General features: G+C 39.9%; 1 protein-coding gene across 2 annotated transcripts in view; it reads right to left on the bottom strand.

Moving 5' to 3' along the window:
- The window catches only part of RPS6KA3 (ribosomal protein S6 kinase A3), a 76,163-nt gene extending 57,364 nt beyond the window's left edge, over nucleotides 1-18,799 (bottom strand). For both annotated transcript variants that reach the window (XM_069000885.1, XM_069000970.1), the window contains exons 1-2: nucleotides 18,571-18,799; nucleotides 5,694-5,750 (exon numbers count right to left, since the gene is read on the bottom strand). In XM_069000885.1, coding sequence (XP_068856986.1) covers nucleotides 5,694-5,750; nucleotides 18,571-18,642 — 129 coding nt within the window. In that variant the 5' untranslated portion in view covers nucleotides 18,643-18,799. The remainder of the gene's footprint in view (nucleotides 1-5,693; nucleotides 5,751-18,570) is intronic.
- Between the last annotated feature and the right edge of the window lie 2,341 nt (nucleotides 18,800-21,140).

Genomic DNA, 21,140 nt, shown 5'->3' with positions numbered 1-21,140 from the left:
CATTAGAACACATCAATGAAAGCTTTGCTGTAACCTTTCTTCAACACCTGATAACATCTTGGGGGAAAAAAGTATTCCAGGGCTTGCCTACTTTATATATTAGTTTGATATCTGAGAGTTAATCAGCCAAATGCTCTACACTGTTTACAAGGATGCTGTAACTTCTTACTTAGACAAGGACCCACAAGTTCATTCAGAGAGGCAAGATGCACCATGTCACCAAGTTGCTAACAAAATTCATCCAAGTTGCAGCAGAGTGCTTTGGAAGATACTGAATTTCCAATTTCATTATATTAGACCAAAAAAAAAAAAAAAAAAAAGGTATTCTGCCTTTTATGAAGCACAATCTAGGCAGTGAGAAGGGAATAACTGGATTTAATTTTTACAGATGTAAATGGTTTGCCTGAGAAGCTTATTTGTTCAAGAATCAAGTTATTTGATTGTAAAATAGAATTAAATACATGAGTACATATACCTAAGTATATTTAGTAGAATACACTAAAAGGAATGTAAGAATTATAGAATACTTTCAAGTACAAGTTTAGTATTTGTAACCCAAGCTGTTACAAGTAGCTACACAAGTAGCTGTTTCAGCTAAAAATAAGTATTAGTCTGTAAATAATGAGAAACCCAAAACTTGGTGGACTATGAACACTTGTGAATCCAAACATTTTCCTAATGTTTAAGAAATTATAGCTATGTCTTAAAACCTCTACCACAGAGCCAAGAATTTGAATTAAAAAAATGACAAAAATGTACACACAGAAAATTGAAACATGAAGGTTCTATCAGCAAAAGCAAAACAAACATATCAAAATGATCATCAGAAATGCATTCATTGTCATGTTAACATATGACTGTTCTTAAACAGGGAAACTGTTACTGATCACCTGAGCAGGAGTATCCAGCAGAAGTTTAGAGCAGTCCTGAAATGGTGCTTCAACTTGCCAAAAGGCAAACAAAAGTTTCTGAAATGTTGAGTTCTCGCAAGTACATAATATTAGAAATTGAGGTAAAACTAAAAATCAGTCAAATCCTCTCTGAAATATTTTAAAACCTGAAAATCTGTCAGTTTAGTATGCTTTTCTTCCCTGAATAACATTCTCATCCTACATTATTTTCACAGATGAAGATACAACAAATGAGATTACCCTAGATTACTCTGGATTTAGCACCATTGCTTGAGTGATGGGGCCTTGCCCATGGCTGTAACTGGTGAATTCTCTCTCCTTATCTTGACATCCCCACCTCAGTGCTGTAGATTTAGGGTAAATTGTATGTAAAATACAGAATCTCAGCACTGACCAATCACATCACAGTCTCTTCAAGAAAGAGACTGTATTGTCCACATGCTTCAAATTATTTTTCCAATGTATCCTGAAGCCTTTTTTAAGATCACACTTTTCTTATAAACTCTTTTAATAAAAAAACACTGATTGGGAAGACAGTGATCTTAATTTTCATCTCTCCTGACTCAAAACAGATGTGTTATTTAAATTCTACTAGGAAAAAAATAAATGAAAAAGACCTTTTTAATTACTGACTTCTCTTTGCAAGCATTTCTTACTCTACCTTTTGACTACCCACTGACTAGTCATTGTTACCTCAGCTATATATTTTCAGTAAGAGGATGACAGCTACCGTGATTTAATTTTTTAAACACCCAAGATCAGCACATTTTAATATGATTTGTTTTAATTTAGTTTTAGTTCTATGTATGCTTTAATTCTGCTTGTTTAAAAGTTAGGCCCTGTTACAAGTTTTACCAAAGCATACAAGAAATCAAGGGTAGGAATGTGACCCCACCACCTGCATTGAAGAGAGGTTCATCACAGGTTTGAGTCTGAATAGGTTCCACTTCTGCCTGTACTGAAAAAAACCCAACTTTTAGTTCTTGCAGGTTACCAAAAAGAAATAGACTGAATTTTTCTGCAACTTACAAAGTACTAGTGAAAAGAAAAGTTTTTACAGATTCTTGGAACCTAATATTTTTCATATGTTTAATAATTAGGCTTAAACTAGTAGAATACAGCGGAAATACATCAGTTGTACTAAGTGTTTTATCAGCTAAATAGAATCCAGATAACAAAACACAACAAAGAACACAGCACAATACACTCTTCACATATACACAAAATGGGAAGCCACCTGCTAGACTAGCTGCAGTTTCTGGTTAGCTTTAACCAGCAATAAAGCATGCAGCATGATTGCAACAGCCCAAAACAATTAATTTGCTCAGTTAATTTACTCAATCTCTATGGACACTGAGGTACAAAAAGCGATGGCAGACAGCACAAGAGTGAGAAAGGTAGCACATAAAGGCTTTAAATAGCTTCCCCTTTCAGTAATGCTCACTTAAGCTTTCACGTTAGGTTAAACTTCAGCCAGCTGCTCTTACATTTATTTCCTGCTTGGCCCAGGTCATTTATGAGATAAATCAGATTAAAAAATGTTGACAACAAGCTATAAAGTCAGATATAATCAGCATACTTGTTGCAATAAAACCAGACTACTGAATGAGTCCCCTTTTAAAAGAAGCAAGACTTTGAACCACACAGCATCTCGGACTCCTTAGAAATGGGTATCTTTATAGCTCCTGCTTTTCCTAAAACAACCACCAAATTTGAATCACAGACATGTAACTCAGGCTCTCCTGTTAATTAACTTTACTTTTGACCAAAAGAACACGGGTGTAATGAAACAATTTATCTTTTGGTACACAGAATACTAGAAAGAGCTCCTATGTACATAGAACTGTGTTAACTTTTAATACTTATTTTAAGCTTCCCATCTTGTTTGCATTATCAGCATACTATCCAACCACTTAAGACAGCAAAAGGATGCAGTATTTCAAGCTTTCACCTTCTATCTCCACAGACGTATGGCAACTTTCTATCCTGAACTTGCATACTTTACACACTTACAAAGTATTTTGTCTTCTTTCTTGATATGCTAGCACACTCTAGGCATTCTACTGTCCTCAATTACAGCTGAGAAATTTCATAAATTGTCAACACCTGTGTAAGTGTCCCTAGTCCATTTAAGTGCAAAGTTAAACAGAACTTAAATGAGTTTCAGTGGTAATTTAAAATTGTCTGTATCTTGCACCAAAACAGATTATGAAGCACTGACAGAATCTCACATCTCAGCTCAAGTAGTATTTTATCATCTGACTAACAGCACTGCTTAGCTTCCAGCTATAACTGACTGAGCAGCAGTAGTAACATGTTGTTTAAAAATCCCTACATTAATTTATACCACAATTGGCAAACTTTTTTACTCACCACAGCTGAGAAATAAATGCAAAATATATTCCTAAAATACTGGTCCGAGAAAAAAGCTATAACAATCTTAACCAAGCAGCTCAAGCATGACAGAAAGAATATTAGAGAAATATTTTAATTTTTTGATGGTTATACTGTATTAAAATCAGTTGCTCACCAAAAAAGCAGCAGTTTGGAAATTTCCAAAGGAAGCATATGGAAACACTTGTAATCAATCCAGTAGTTATCAAATATTGAAAGAGAAGTTTGATAGTTTTGAGGGATGAACCTTAGCTGGCTGCCAGACACCCACCCAGGCACTCTCTCAATCCCCGCTCCTCAGCAGGACATGTGGAAGAAAATCTCATGCATTGCCTTAAGAACAGGGACAGCACTCACCAGTTACCATCATGGGTCAAAGAGTACCAGTTTAGGGAAAATTTATTTCACCTGTTGCTAGGATAGTGAGAAACAAAGATGAAACTAAAACCACCTTTTTTTCCACCCTCCCCTTCTTCTCAGGCTGAATTTCACTCCTTAGTTCCTCAGTCTTCTACCTTCTCCCTCTCAAGAAGCACAGGTGGAATGGGAATTGCAGTCAGTTGTTAACACTGTTTCTGCTTCTTCCTCAGTTTTCCCCTGCTCCAGCACAGATCCTTTCCATAGAGTCCAGTTCTTCAGGAATAGACTGCTCCAGCCTGAGTCCCCTGTGAGCTGCAGTTCCTGCCAGAAAACCTGCTCCTCTGTGGGCTTCTCTCCATGGGCTGCAGTTCCTGCCACCAGCCTACTCCAGAATGGAGTCTCCTCAGGCTCAAGCTCCCTTCAGGGCTCATCTACCTGCTCCAGTGTGGAGGCCTCCACAGCCTGCAGGGTGGAGATCTTGTCCACTGTAATCCTCCAACAGGCTGCAGGGCACAGCCTGCCTTACCATGGTCTTCTCCAGGGCTGCAGGGGAGTCTCTGCTCTGGCACACAAAGCACCTCCTGTCCCTCCTTCTTCACTCATCTAAGAGTCTTGCAGGGCTGTTTCTCTCACACTTTTTTACTCCTTAACCTCACAGACACAACACAGCTTTTTTTACCCAAAACATGCTATCAAGGATCTCCATCCACATGGTTGACGGGCTTAGCTTCGGCCAGTGCTGGGCCCATTTTGGAGCTGGTTGAATCTGGCTCTGTCCTACGTGGTGGTGCAAACCCCCTGAACTCTTCTCACAGAGGTCAACCCCCCACCCCGCCCTGCCCCTTCCCCCCCAAAAATCCTGCCTTGTAAACCAAATACAATAGATAAGTTACAGACTCAAAACAAGGAAACAATCAAGCAATGACACTAGTCAAAATAAATTAACAAACCAAAACTCAACACTTTCCCTAAGATATGTTCTAGTTTCAAGAATTCAAGTAAGGATTGTAGTCTATATTATGTACAATATTTGAACAAACAATCTCCTAGTGTTGCCTTCCAAACACAAATACTGTTCTTTTCTTACTCTTTAACACTGCACTGCTTCAGTCATCTGCCAGCAGCTGCCTTGTTTCTTCATCTTGTGTTAAATACAGCAGAGCCTTGATGCTATGAGGAGGAACCAAGAGTAGCTACACAGTGCAGGCGTGCAATCACCCAGTTTTCATGTCAGCTTAAGAGCTACATCTATTACGGGTACATTTGAAGACAAACGTGGAAAAAGCAACTTATCTCAACTGTCTCTGTGCACAATTTCAGCAGAGAGAGAAACTGCTTTGGTGTTGCAATTATATCCATGCTGTATAGATGGAAACAGCTTTGACCATCTACTCATAACCTGAAGTCTGCACAATATGCAATACCAGCATATGAACCCTGAACTCCAACCAAATACAGAGTTTCAAAACTTGTTTTTATTGGTAAAGCCATTTATCACCACACTTAACATTCAGATAGTATTCTCTAACACAAAACTACAGGTAAACGTCACGTTTGACAAAATTCACAGGCATTGCAACAAGAAAACTGAACTCAGTGGTATTTTCACATTAAGAAATTTTGTAAACTGCAAGTTTGACATGAAGACAAGGAACCTTAAAAATTATCACAGTCAGGAAGGTTCAGTGATCTTCTCTTTAGTAACAATCTCTGTTTTTAAGAAGCCTAGCTTAAGAATTCCTTCGATGAATGCCTTTCAATAACAAGTACAATGGAAACACTTTCACAGTTGTTCCTCACCCCTTGACCTTCCCTGAAACACTATTAAAAGCTGAGGAATGAGTTTTGAGAACAGTAGGATACCAAACCAGTGAGAAAAAACCTCTTTCAAAAATACTAAGATCCTAGAGTGCACTCCATGTCCAGTAAACCTAAGCAACAAAACGCTAGTGGCAAACACCTATGAATTAAGCGATGTCACTGTGCTCCAATATCGTACTATCTTTATTACAACCATCTTTTACTCACAGTTTGTGGGTTGATATCATCTTCTCCCATGGGTTCATCCACAATTTGCTGTCCATTCTGTAAAAAAGACAAAGTGAAAATAAATACTGAATCCAAGTACAGAAATAAATATATTGGAGATAAGCTATCATAGCATGTTACTGTACTCTCTTCTCCATATTCTACAAAAGCAGGTAATTGAAAGTAAACATGGAAAACTCCATATTGCCGGCACGTAATGCCACTGTCGCTTTGATCCTCATGTATTCTCAACCTGGATGAAGTCACAGTAAGAAATATATACAACAATCTGGCATTTGCAGCCTCACTACTACACAGCTAGACATTATTTTCCATTCTGCAAAACAGTCAAACCTGATGAAGACTGAACAGCAAGAAGCCACAAAAAAAGAACAGATAAGCAGGTTCTTTCTAAGAACATGACCTTACAAAGCAGCTCAGCCCTTATTCCACCTTAAGGATAATTTGTAACTACAGTATGGATTTAGAAAAAACATTGAATGCAATTCTAATTCTACTATTAATTTTACAGCATTTACTACTTTCTGTACTTTCCCAAGGGCCATTTTAACAAACCATACAGAAAAAGGCTTTTGAATTTGAAATTTAGCCATAAAGATTTTTTAGAAAATCTTAAATACCTAGTTGGTAAACAAAGGATTTCTTTTTCTTGACAGTGATACTATACTTGGAGAATTTCTAAGAGATATTTTTCCCTGAAAGACTTTGAACGACTTTGCTTACACATCAAACATGACCAATAGCAAGCTGTAAGGAAAAATACGTATTTTCTAAGTTATGGTACAGGGCATCACCTTGGGCATTAATTCTTACTTTTGTCCCAAAGTTTAACAGCAATTCTGTATCATTTTAGAAACAAAGGAAAAACTATTAAAAATGGTTACCATTTTCCATTACCACTGCAGACAGAATTTAAGTTTATTTGTCTATTGCTTCCCTAGAGAACCCAAAGTCTAATCAATTTATTTTTTCAAATCCTAATTTACTTAATAGTCACATGCATGTATAGATAGTTATCTTTTAGATGTTAGAAAGTTAATAAAAGCTGCTCAGAAATTCAGAGATTTTTAGCTTCATTCTACACCTTCCTTCCCACTACTCAGTTTTTCAGCAGACTTCTTCAGAACCTTCCCAGCATTCTTCTACAACAACTTCTGATTAATATAGTCTTCTAGTTTGCATATGGCTGGAGGAGAGTCTTTCATATGTGACACATTAAATCCTAACCACTTATGAATTCTAATTTTCAAATATTGCAAGCATACAATGTTCAACCAGATGATTACGAGCTCTCTAGCAACTTTTCTCCTGAGCTTTTTTATTTTTGCTAGAAGATGCAGCTGGAAAAAGCTAAGTTATAGGAATTATGGATTTCCCAAATATGACACAGGTGGGTTGGGTTTTTTTGAGGGGGTGTTTCTTTAGGGTTGTTTTTTGGTTGTTTTGTTTAGATGGTAGGAGGGGAAGAAGGCTGGGCTTGCTGATTGTGTTTCTACTGCAGAAATCTGGCATGGTAATAGTGCTATTTTCTCATCTTTCCTGGCATCAGGAAGATACTAGAGATTTCTAGCATGACTCTGGTCTACTCTAAAAGTCATCATTCCATGATGGAGGACTAACAAGAAATCAGTGTCATGTGCTATATGTTACTACAGCAGTGAATACAATCTTTAAAAGCTGCCTCAGTTAAGGGCAGTCAATACAACCTATCTGTACAGTTAAGGGTAATTTGATGATTCTCCAAAAGGCCCACATTCCCCACATTGTAATATCTTTTACTTACAGTGTACAGGCAGTGAATATTGTATTGTACTATCCTTCCTTAAGATACATAAAAAGTTGAGATTATCAAATGGAAGACCAGAAAAATACCAGCTTAGCTAAGTAACAGAAATGAGTGTTTTTAATAAAGCTTGTTTACAGGGAAACATATTGTGTATACATCTATCATTACCATCAAGGCCACAAGTGACATACTTTCCCTTTTCTCAAATTTATTACATAAATTAACATTTGTATTTTAGCTAGCTACAGATCTCTACACTGTTCATGCTCCAAGATAGCTTCCTTAACATCTTGTCAATTGGAAGAAAAAAAAAAAGAAAATAAATCAGTAAAACAAATAAAATAATTGACTTTAGCTGAAAAGAATGAGTTTATAGTGTCCTAACAACAACAATGGCTAAACTCTGGGGCCTAAAATAGGGCAATTTGTATATCAAAACCATGTGCTCTAAACTGACTCCACTCTACATGCAGATTTTCAGAAACAGTGATTCCTGCTACAACAGTCATTCTGCTAAATAATAATGTACATTAACTGCAGGTTAAATAAGAATTTACCACACAATAAGCTTTAAGTTTTCACATTTACCTATTTTAAGACAACTGAAACTAGTTGGAAGTGAAACCCACTCTCAGAAACTTCAGACAAGCCTCCCTTCAAAGACAAAAAGGGGAGATCAACCTCTGTTTTTAAAAACGCTCTAATCTTCAACCTCACTGACTTTTTCAACAGTCAGCCAGAAAAACCACAGCAAACTTCTGCAAAACAAATAGACTGTTCTGCACAATCTGGTTTTCCTGTTTAATCCTGCACTCCTTACAGTTACATTTCAGTTGAATTCAAGCAATGCATTCAAAACACACTCACTGGAACTAGGAACAAACTCAAGGAATCAGCATGACCACCATGCAGTCATGTCTGAGCCAGAGCACTGGATTAGCAAGATCCTTTTAACCAGGTATACCCAAGCAATGATTATGCTAAGGGAATCACTGGATGGTAGAACCAGTTTTCCTCAGAACAGTCTGAGCCACGTAAGGTAAAGAAGAAGATGTGAATATGATTTATGGTTTGCTGGTATATGATACCATTAAATGGAAAGCAGCTGTGTATTCAGAAAGGCTGAAAAGTGCACTGATTTTCGTAAGAGCTAAAACGTAAAGCCCAAAGGTTCCTGTTGGAAATGGCACTACTGAAACCACTGTGGAGTGAGGACATCAGCAGCATGCTTAAGAGGTGAGCAAATAAAATAAGTTTTGTTTTCCTGGGAATAGACTCCCTCTAGTTTTTAACTAGCACCAAGGGCATACCTCGATGACATAACAGACTGGGAGTAGATATAATAGTCTGATGAACACAGACTAAGAGAAGGCTGAATACGTATCTGTCACATTCTCAGATTAGTCTAATTCAAAAGACAGACTCTAGACCTTGATTATTCTTCAGCTGCTCTCCTCCCATGGCAGGGCAACTAAGTAAGCAGAATTGATCCAAGATCTGGCTATTCCCAGTACTCTGGTTACAAAAGTAAAACATATTTCAGATGGCAACACAAGAGAAATGTAAGAAAAATAACAGAAAAGATCCACAGAAAATTTCTACTTACACCTGACTACATCAGCAATCAATTTACGCCAGGGAAAGGAGGACACAAATCCCTTATAGAGGCAACCTACAAAACAGTCTTCCAATCCACTCTGATTCAACTTCCTATTGTGTTTTCCAGTGGAAAAAGTCAAGTTAATTTAGGTACAAATTTGATTCCCCAAAGCTTTTAAACTTGTTGACATATCTCATTAAATTAGTAGAAATCATTATCTAAACACAGCTGGGTTCCAGCAGTTTTCCTGAAGGCACATGGACAGGAACGCAAAGAGATCCTCCAGGTTCTCTACTAGGCATAAAGCAGACAGACATCAGGGAATCTTTATTAGGCAGCTGGTACATAAATGGCCCCCATATGATCCGACAGAACCTCTGACACAAAAGTCAAGCAATCATCAATATTTCTAGCAATCAAAAATTGCAGGTTTCAACCCACTGAACTCTCAGGATATAAGAACTCTTAGGATTTTCCTAGCAGAAAGACAGTTTAAAGAAAGCTTTTTTTAAATTCAGATTATTTCAATTCTTGACCAGTAATGCACGCCCATAAAAACCACTGCAGGGACGACAAGGTCACAAGTAGCGTTATATGTTAAGGTACTGGCATCTAGAAAACACAGTCATACCAAACCCTTTGTAAGAAAGGAGTACACCAAGAAATGTAGCCCACATCCCCCCCACAATCAATTAACCACTTCCTTTGAAGCAGTGAATATCCTGCACTTTACATACTACAGTTATATATTGATCTGCAAGTCATAATGCCATTTTAAAAAAAATTATGACGCAAACACTTACTGCAAGAGATCCAATTCATCTCAGAAGTCTGGCAAAACTCACCTGCACAATAAACCTCATGCTTTTCCCATCTATCCTTCTGATTAGCACTGGATCCAGATGGGTAATTTTGTATGCAAAATACAGCACCTACCATCCATAAATACAATTAGAATTTAGCAATTTGGGGCAGGATATCTTGTTTTAATAATAATGTTAGGTAACCATCATTCTTATTACATAGTGTTTTTTACATGTATCTAAACCATATTAATTGCAATACTAAGTGGGAAAATCATTGTATTTCCTATTGTACTCATTTTTCCTGTTTTACGATTAGTTTCATCAATAATATCATAGACAGTATACACTTGAAGCTTTTAGATTTAGTTTAGTATCTCCATTCCTACAGTCTGTTTGCAAATCAAAGTTCCACTGATTTGGACCTACCTTGCTAAACACTTCTTTTATACAGTCTAAAAGGATTTTTTTTCTGAAGGGTGTAAGTTTGTTCCCAAAGCTTCTTTGATATTAGACACAATCAAATATCTTCTTTCACCTCCAGAATATCTCTCCTTTGCACTTAGACCATTGTTAGACTATTTCTGGATGCTTAAGTATTCTTTCTGGCAAATATTTTAACTTTTTTCCCCAACTATGTTTGTCAGCTATTTTAAAACCCCTTATGAAACCAATACCAGTTGCATCTTTTGGAATAGTTCTTCTGCCATTAAACTCAACATTTCCTAATTATTAATATTGGAATTGAGCATGTAAATTACTAAGCATTCCTTATACTATTAGCGAAGTTCAGTATACTTAGCAACTATTGGCTTTTCCATGTAACTGGTGCCTTGTGGCAGAACCACAAAACTCAGTAAAGATAAAAAATGTTATATTCATAGACTTAGAAATTAATCAAGAATTAATGAGTTAAATCAAGAATTAAACTGTACATCAATGCAGAATGATGCTTTCAGTACACAAATAAGCAAAAAAGATAAGACATCTGAATCAGACCCTTTACAAATTCTTAGTAGAAGTTTAACATGCCAATGAGTAACGTAGGTGATGAAGCTTCTCTCAGGTAACTCCTAGTTTTCAACTCCCAAAACTTCCAGACTTACCCAACAACTTCTAAATACAGCTGTAGGATTTTAACACATAAGAACTTCCAGTATTATTATTTAGTCATTAAAACACTGGGCATATATAGACCTGAGCTCTTTCTCTCCGGTGTTTTCAAGGGACTCTCAACTGACAAAGCCCAAGAATCGTGAGGTCCTTGGATGGAGAAAAGCTGTAACAATGCTTCTGGCTTGTTTCAAAGCAGCACAGAATGCAGTTTTCCCACTGAAACACTCGTAACAGATTTGCTGTTAGCAACACAAGGTGCTGTGTGAAGCCACGTTGGGTAAAAACCTTTCGAACTGTGCACACTCAAACTTGCTATTCTAAGCAGCAATGAGCTACCCTGAGAAAAAATTTGTAGGTCTGCAAAAAATAGTTGAAAATAGACTGAGAGGACCTTAAGAGGTCATCCAATCTATCTCCATGCACCAAAGCACGATCAGCTAGTCCTACAATGCTGCTCACAACACATTTATGTCTAAGCCCTTCTTAAATCTTCAGGAGTTTTCACAATCTATTCCAGTGCTTAAATAAAATATAAGGCTTTAATAGGATCTGAATTAATGACTTGTGCCCTAACTTCTGAGCTGTGAAGCCACACAGATCCAAAGCACTTACCTAAATCCTGACCTGATTAAAATTTACTAGATGTAAATAGCAGAAGTAAGCCATCATCTTAGACTTCTTTAGCTGTTCTCTTACAGCACTCACCCAAACATTTTGCATACACTGTTAGAAATAGTACATGCACGTATCAAAACTCCTTATTTAAAAAAAAAAATCAAAATTCACACAAGTATTTTTCTTATGTAAGACTTTGTTAACTCAAGTACCATGAATTCTACATAATTTATTATCAATTTTATTGTCTAAGGTGATTGACTTATTCCTTTGCTGAGTATTAAAAGAAATACAACAGGATGTTGAAACTTGCCTCTCCATAGAAAACCTCAGATAAAAGCCATTAACTTGCAGATCATTTAGGTACAAAGCCAAACTTCTTTGAATTAGGATACTTGGGCAACTTTAACTATGTGATTTCGTAAACCCTCTCTACTTTGCCACCATCTTCCTATTCAGTATGACTCAAGAGCATAGTTTAACAATACAGAAAAGTAGTCCCCTTTCCTGCACTGCAATGCTTTCCTTGGATGGCATTTGTCCAGCACTGCAAAGTCAGGTTAGAAAAGACTAGTAAAAAGGCTTGCAGCTCTCAGCAAATTTAATTCTCTGAATTAACTCATCTTGAAGTCAAACAAGTGCCACAACATTATTCAAGAGGCTGTACATATACTGTTATAAAATCTTTGTGTTGGACAACCACTCTGTGTAGCTAAAACCAGCTCCAAATCATGTGTGGTCACGTGTTCATGAACAAAACCCAACCAAACAAACAAAACAAGAAAATAAAAAAAAGACAGGGAAGTGAAAGTCCCATTTAGTCTCCTGCTTGCACAAGTGGATGGGTCGGTAAATTATGACAACACATCAATTCAACAGCCTTAGTAAAACAAACCCAAAAAACTCACAGCACCTAATCTCTATTCACCTCCAAAGAGAAAGAAGAAATACATGTTAGAAATCATCTACCTCAATATATCCAACCACTGCTGTACACATGAAAATAAAAATTCCTTCTGCTTGCACACAATCTTAAGATGCACCTGCCAGTGTACATTACTAAGCCTGCATTTGCAAGAGAAGGCAGGCGCACCTCACCTTCCCTACCTGCTGCAGTGCCAGGCCCATGGAAATGCCCTGTGCCTTCCTGGGTTTCTGCCAAAGGACCGGGCACACACAGGCAGGACGTGCCAGGCCCTTCCCCCATGAGCAGGGGCAGCCAACAGGCACAGCAAGGCTGTGCACTGCAATTCCCTGTGTTGCACACAGGGGTTTTCAGATGTGAGTTGGTTTCCCAGGATGCATGACAAATTACAAAGGCTGAAATTTAATACTGCAGTCAACTAAAGCATTACTCTTTACACTTGTTTTATGAATTATTTTGATACAATTTGCTAAGAAGAGAGAATAAGCTGTGGAACAACTTCCCTCTTTCCTAAAATTAAGGATTTCTGAGGTGACTATATAACAAAAGTCAGCTACAGGAAGACAGGAGGAGAAAGACTCCTGATGAAGCTAAAAGCATTGTTTCGCATGTAAGTCTAAGTTCTAACAATGACTAATTTTGGCAAACATGCCATGCAAGGAATAATTCAAATAATGTTTACATCCTAAACCCACCACCTTTTGAATTTGCAGGAAAAAGAGGGTTTTATTTTTCAGAGCTATGTATTGTTGGACATTTAAAATCACAAAATACCATTTCTTCGCATCATCTGCATATTGCTAAGCATGTTTCAATAAATTAATGCTTGGATTAAATTATTTAAGGGGTTTTTTTTTAATACTTACTTTAAATTAAACTTAGAAACTGTCAGGAAACAGATCTAGACAATAATAATAATAATGTATTTTTAAGATACATACTCACTTATACATAGTTGAATGGCTTCACTAAATAAATTATTAATAATTTAAAAATGGTAGCACATTTCCTCCAAAAATAGTTGACTGGAGCACCAAGCATACCACAGGGGTTTCTTGCATCAAAGGTAACATATGGTAACTCTTACTGATAGGAAAGAGCTAGCAGTAACTTTGCGGTCAAGTCACTGGAGTAGGTCCCTGGAAGGCAGAGCTTGTCTAGTTCTACAACAGACTCCACGAATGCTGCTAGATGGAGCCACTAAGCTGCTGTGCCTCATTTTCCAATCTGCTACACTGGATTTTTTCTCCCCTCTATTTCCAATAGGTGAGGCATTTAATCTTATTTCAAGGAATAAGGAGAGAATAAGTAGCACAGTATCACATATGCAAGCATCTAGCACAGCAACTGTAGTACTCAACCACTTCGCCCAAACTTAAAAATCCCCTGAAGAGATTCTAACTTTTTCTAGTTTTATTGATTAAATTCTTCTCCTCTTGAAAGTAACCAAGATAAAAAAAAAATTACATTAATTTACTCTGGCCTGAAAAACTGGTTAAAAGTTTCACTATTGGAATATGGCTATGATTTATATCTGGTGAAAAAAAGAACCCAAACAAAAAAAAACAAACCCCAAACCCAAACACCTCTCCCAACCAAGTGCCACAGAAAAAAACCACAACTCCAAACCAGTATCTTGAATGAGGCCTTAAAGCTGGTAGATCTGCCAACATCAGTCAACACACAAAGCTGATATTTTTGATATGCAGATATAATTAAACGCCCACCTCAGTCTATGTATCACTGTGACTCTAAGTCAAGCATTTCAAATGACAAACAACTAGTCAGTGTGACAGACCACAATCAATTCAAAGACAATAGACACGCCTTTAAATGTGTCAATCTGCTTACATCTACTTTGTGTTACATGCCCCAGCTGGAGCAAGAAATATTGCCTACACTACAACAAACAAAACAAGAACTGCTGATGTCATAAGAAAACCAACAGAACCATTCAAAGAAGTTAAACTCAACACCTTCTCGAGCAAACCAAGAGATGCAGAGAGCTCACAGTAGTACATGAAGGTACTGAATTCAACAGAGTAAAGCTTCTGCCTTCTCCTCCCCCACTCAGCTGACCACAGGACATCATTACTATCTCATGGACTGGGATTGTGTTAATCAAAAAACAAAGCAGGTAAAATGGTACCAATAAGGATATGAAAACTCTGAACACCCCCTCCACGCAACCTAAACACTTTTCATGCAGATTATGTGTTTCTCAAGACAGTATTTACATATATATAAGATCTGTTATCTTGCTATCACAGCAGTTTGTGGAATATAGGGTATACTACTTATTTAGATGAGAAATAAATTTCCAATTCCCATATTTTACTCAGTATGAGAAAACGTCACCCCACAAATGAGTGAAAAACAGACTTCAGAATGCACTGTGCTGACAGCAGTTACGCATGAGAAGTGACAGCTGAGTGCTGCACAGAATTCTGTCTGTAATGGAGACACAACGCATGGTCTCCAACATCCCCACAGACCAGCCCATTTAGGTGATTCCACTTCGGCTTTAACTATTCACCTGTGTTGGCTATACCAGAAATGACTGTTAGTATTGCCTTTGCTCCTGTGGAAGACAAGTACAACACTGATTACACAGACTAGTACAGAATGTGAAGAGACAATCACAACCACAGGCTCAAGGCTACAGGTGGCAAGACATCAGATAAATTTCAGCTTCCAGGCCAGAAATATATATTAACATAGAGAATGCCATATTGACATCAGAATGAAATTACAAAGCAAAATTTACATTATACCAGTTTCTTTAAAGTATCAGTATGACTGTTAAATGCTAGCATCCCTTGTCTCATGCAAAGTTCAAATAATCCTAGATACAGAATATAATACAGAGGAATTTGTGAAGGAAGATTCATATGATCTATTTAAACATCTGAACAAGTGACCATAAACCCTGTCAAGAGCAGTGGAAAAAAAGAACTTTTTCCACAACCAACTTGGAGCATCTAAATTAAAACTCCCAAAGATAGCTGTCACAAATGCTTCCCAGAAAGTCTAGCAAACGGCATCTCCTTATGATGGCCATTTCTTTCAACATACTGGTGTCCAAAATTTGGCTGCCATAACTGTATTCATTCTCCTCCAGTTGATATCAATATGCATAGCTGTGAATACAGATCAAAAGATCAGGCTAGTTATTCAAATGCAAACTCAAGTAATCAATACTTAATTTGCTCGAAAGCAGATGACTTGAAATAACAGGCATATTCTCACCATGAAAAACAAACCAATGCTTGTTATGAATCCTGAGTAGACGCTGAGTCAATAAGAGACAGCATCATTCCACAGGCTTTAAAGGTGCTGTGATTTACAACATGAAACTACACATCATATTACACAGACAAAATATTTTAAAAAGAGTGTAACAAATTTACACATTGAAAAAGCTGTCAGAGATGCAATGTGGATCACTGACCTATTTGCACTTGTAGAAACAGAAGTCCTGAAAATTATTTTTGAAAACTATAAAGCCACATTTTGTGTAAAAAAAATTGTCTGCATTATTTTTCGAGGAAGACTACATTCTACTGTTCTGCACATCTAAGTTACAGCAGCTGTTCGTGGTTAACTACACTTCCAAAGTAAAGCTTTCTAGAATACTGCAGGTATTCTAGTCCTCCTCCTAAATTTGCCCACCCATCACAGAATATCACCCCCTTGGTGGTACCACTACAACTACAGGACTGCACCAGGAAACAAACAAAAAATTAAGTAAATTAAAAACTCCATGAGTTGTTAAGACAAGGAAAGTGTCTGAGCTGAGTTTTAGAGCTCAAAAATTTGTAATTCCATATGCGGATAATACAGTGTTACAAGAACTGCGTCAGCAAATCTGAGAGGTTAGCGGAAATGCTCTACTCAGAGTTACAGCTAAACACATTATTAGTACCAAACTATGACTGAAATCACAATGAGTTTCAGGCAAATGTAAGAATACTTTTGCCCAAGGATACTCTTGCAGAATCGGGTCTGTAATTAGGATATTGCTATGCTACAGATAAACACAACTCATGCAAATCAAAAATCTAAGTTATGTATTTAGGTCGCTTGTCTATGCATTTGAATTAAATTTATCTATTTTCACTAAAATATCTTTTCTTAAATAGTCATTTCACTTAAGCAACCTTTCTAAGTAACTTTTTCCTTTTGAGCGTCATCTGAGAAGCTTTTGCAGGTGTAGCCTGGTCTTTTCAAGAACTATTTATTCTAGACTAGGGCCTTGGAGTACAAACCTGTTGGTTCATGCTGTTTCATGTTTTATTAGTGGTCCTAGAAATTTTTTGGTGATAAACTACTGTAGACTCATGTCAATATAAAAGTTTAATTATTTCTTAGGAAGTGATAAAATACACTTGTTTCAAGAAGTTTACGACAGCAATTTAAAAACAAATGATGTCTGAAATATGCTACAAGTAACAAAGTATAATCATGCATGTACACATTTTAAATAATGTACTCTCTTTTTCTACCTATCCAGCATATATACTATTATTGAAGTTAGACTGCATGCAGTGAGCATCAAAAACTGAAGCAACAGTTAAGTTCTTGTCTCTAAATGATTAACCTAAGTGTCTTCCCCTACCACCTTCTGCCCCACCCTCAAGCATCACAGTACTACTGTAGTTACTCCCAATTTACAATCATCTAAGACCACTACTCCAGAAGTCAGTGAATAACTAGCAAGAATTTCAAAGTAACTACAGCACCTGGCAGGAATTTAAAAGATAGATCTGCCTGTCAGATCTGAACTGTAGGTTCTTCTGACTTCTTGAGATACAGTGACTTTCAACAGAAGGATGACAAGACAAAGATCAAAAGGACAAATCCTGATTCTGCAGAAACTCTGCATTGGTCTCTCTTTGCTCCTCTCACTAAGGAGCGAGTCCTAACCTTGCAACTAATTGTTGTGAGCTGGCCTGGGTCCACACCGTTCCACATCAGCATCACTCGAAGCAGTCTGGCTTCGTATCAGCTGGAGCCGATTCAGGTCGAAGCTGCACTGTCAGAAGCAGCTTTTTCTTTTCAGATGGAATCTGGTCACAAAGTAGCACACGCACTGTGGACTACTAGGGACTCACGGAGCAAGCACAACTGACTGTGTAGGTGCAGAGTTTACATAGATCCAAACCAACGTTAGTAGGAAAAAAAGTAAAATAGCTGAAAGCTTCTATGGTCTCAGTCGCAAATAACTCTAATTTCCAGCCGCTCTCATTATCCCAGCCTAGGAAAGCAAACACGCGTCCTGCCTAACAAGGACAGGCACAACACGCACTCCCCGCTACCACAGCGGGAAACCCACACCGCGCGGCACCCCGGAGATGTTCCCGGCAACGCCGCCGAGCACAAAGCTTCACCCATGCTTCACCACCCTTCACGTCCCTGTGGTTTCCCAAACGCTTGCGAAACTGCCGGCAACCCCATCCTGCCGAGATAAGGGGGCAGCGGCACCGGGCGGGGACCCGCATGGGGAGAGGCGGCAAGGCGAGGGCACCGGGTAAGGCGAGGGCAGGCCTGGCCCTCCAGCCCACCCCGAGCCGCGCCGGCGGAGGCGGCGGGGCCGCCCTGCGAAGGGAAACTCGCCGTGACAGTAACCAGACACCGCGCTGGAACAAAAGTGCCCGAGCCGGCAGCCGCCGCGGAGGCAGGTTACTCCCTCCCGGGAACGGGGCGGAAGGGGAGGGAGCGCGCCGGGAGCAGCCCGGTCCCGGGAAACACGCCCCGAGCCCGGCGCGGGCGGGGGAGTCCCGGCCGGTGCCGGCCGTGAGTCAGTGCCCCGGAGAGGAAGCGGCATGCAGGGGCCGGCACTCGCCGCGTCCCCTCACCGGGCCGCTGCCGCCCGGCCCCCGCCCGCTGCCCGCCCCGAAACGTCGCGAGGGGAAACTCTGCCCATCCCCTGAGCGACGGCGGCACCGGGAGTCCCGCTCCCGTCCTCTCCTCAAAACTTTCTCCGCAGCACCCCCCCTCCCGCCCCGTACCTCGGTGCTGCTCTCGGCCGTGCTCTCCACAGCCATCTTCTGCCACGGGTCCGCCAACTGCGCCAGGGGCATCTTCCCCGCCCGGCTCCCACAGCCCCCGCGCTCCGCGTTCCCGCTCCCCGGCGGGGGCGGCCAGGCAGGTAGCGAGCGCTGCGGAGGGCGCGGGACAGCCCGGCTGGCTCCAGCGGCGGCTCCGGCGGCGACTGCTGCCCGCTGCCGCCGCCGCGGTGCGCCCCTCCCTCCCCCGCGCCCTCCCCGCTGCCGGGCGGGGCCGCCCGACCGCCCTCCCCCGGCCCGGCTCGGCTTCCGCTCACGACATGGCGGCGGCTGCGGCCCGCCCGCGCCTGCGCCTGGCGGTGCCGGCCGTCACCGTGCTTTGCACCGGGTGCCCGTGAGGGGCTGCACCCCCAGCGCTGCCGCCGCCGGGGGGCCCGGCCCCAAGGGAGCGGCTGCGGGAACCGGGGCTGCGGGAACCGGGGCTGCCTCCGCCTCCCCGGGCTGCGGGGAATGGGAGACACGGAAAGTTTGTTTGCATAAGCAAGCGGAGAGGGAGAAGTCGAGAGGCGGGTGAGATGTGTTGTGCAGAATATCATTAGGCTAAGAGGGGAAGGAATTAACGTGTAGGAATTTGTTTTTGTAGCAACAGCGTTTAAGTAGTAGTTGGACTGCGTGAGTAGGAGTTGCCTCGAAGCGGGAAAGTCATGCTTCCACAGGCCAAGAGACATGAAGCTAAAGCTGTCAAAAAAAACCCCACAGGTTCTGAAAACGGCCCTTATTTGACTTTTTATTCTCAGCTGTTAGCTGATACGAAAACTTATTAGCTGAGACCCACAACGTATGGGGTGTTACATGGTTCTCTTAAAATGCTAAGCACTGTCATAAACACCCATCGTTTTGCAACATTAGATGGCTTGGCTGATGCTGAAGAATCCTTGAAACATGAGACAAGCAACTGAAGGTGGGTGAACACTGGTGTCAGGCTTCTTGCTGTTGAAGCCAAACTTTCCAGAATTGTTTGAGAAGGCCACTTAGTTTTCAACAGCCCCCACTGTCCCGGAGCATTTCTAGATTTTGACAGGTCACATGATTTGTTCCAGCCTTTAAAAAAGTTAACATTCTTTAAATATTTGGAAGTTTCTTTGGAGTGGGAGGAATGGCAAGAGTGCTAGTAATTAAAAGTGTGTGCACGTGTGATGAACACCGGCTGCTTCTGTTTCTGCTTGGTAGCATTTTTGATCCCACTTCATATTCATGTAAGCATAAATACCTATCTACAGAGAGGTACAAAGGAGTGGATAGGCAATTGTTCATAATGAATCAGTCTTCAGCTGGTCCTACAGAGACTTCCATATCTGGAATAAAAGGTTGTAGTTGGATGATCACCTGAAGCCAGGAGAAGCAGATGTGTCCTCCCTGTGTTCACTGCAGTTCAGTCTGGCCCTTGCGTCAGCCTCTCTTGTGAAGTGGTGCAGTTGCTTGTGCTGTCATGTGGTGAGTTAGACCGGGGAACAGATCCACATCAAAACTTACGCTGCTCTTTTTACCTTCTGTTGTCCTCAAAACCCCACCAACCAAGCCACCTTATTAAAGGTTGAAGAGGAGCTGGGACTGCTTCTTTCCAGTGTGGTCAATTTGCAAAACTGTGGCTGGTTAATGGTATGAAATTTAGAACAGGCAATAGAAAACAGATAATTCAGTAGTGCTTGGCAGCCTTTATGCTTAACATCATAATATTAATAGCAAGGAATAATTTTTTGTAGTCTGATCAGCATTAGGTCACTTGAGTCTCAAGCTGGCTGCTGGAATGGTGAACATAAAACTCATTTTTTACAGGAGTCATACATTATGTGGTTGACACACAAATCAGGACTTCCTAAAAATGGCTGAGTTCATGTAAAAATTCATGATAAAAAAAATGTTACTTTACATCCCTCTGGAAATTCAGTTTTCTATTCCCTCACAGGGATACTTCACTTGACTTTATCAAAGCTCATGCGTTTGTACCTGCATCAACTACACAGTCAGGTACATACGTCTGAGATGAGCCATTAGGGAGAAGAACCTAAGAACTAAAAGGTGGCAGTCACAACAAGAAAACTACCCCAAACCTAAGCTTGCGTTTCACATAGTTCAGCAAGTCCCTTCTTAGAAAAGACTCTAACTAAAAACTCCACAATCTTCTCTTTTCCTTTCATAGTTGTTGCCATAGGTACATATTTTAAATTGCTTGTTTGAATTAAAAACTCCTTTTAGGAGGGGAGCAGGGGTCATAGTTTGGTTATTGTCTCTGAATTTTTTACATAGATGATCTTTTGTCCTTCCCTGTATGCATCTTACAAATTCAAAATAAAACAGGGGCAAAGATCTTCTGCGCTAGCAGGTAAGACGGCTGCAAACAATAGAAATCTGAGCTTTTCTCAGGGACTGAAGTACAGAGAGTAGGTAGAAGTATGCCATTTCATTGTTCAGGGGTTTCAGTATTATCACACCACACATTTAAATTTTATAAAAGAGAAAAATGCATCAGGATTTTAATAGGAGCTACTATGCAAGAACAGACTTCAGGGCAA

Source organism: Aphelocoma coerulescens, chromosome 1 (genome assembly GCF_041296385.1).
Source record: "Aphelocoma coerulescens isolate FSJ_1873_10779 chromosome 1, UR_Acoe_1.0, whole genome shotgun sequence".
Classification (NCBI taxonomy): Eukaryota; Metazoa; Chordata; class Aves; order Passeriformes; family Corvidae; genus Aphelocoma; species Aphelocoma coerulescens.
This window is presented reverse-complemented; position numbering and strand designations above follow the sequence as displayed.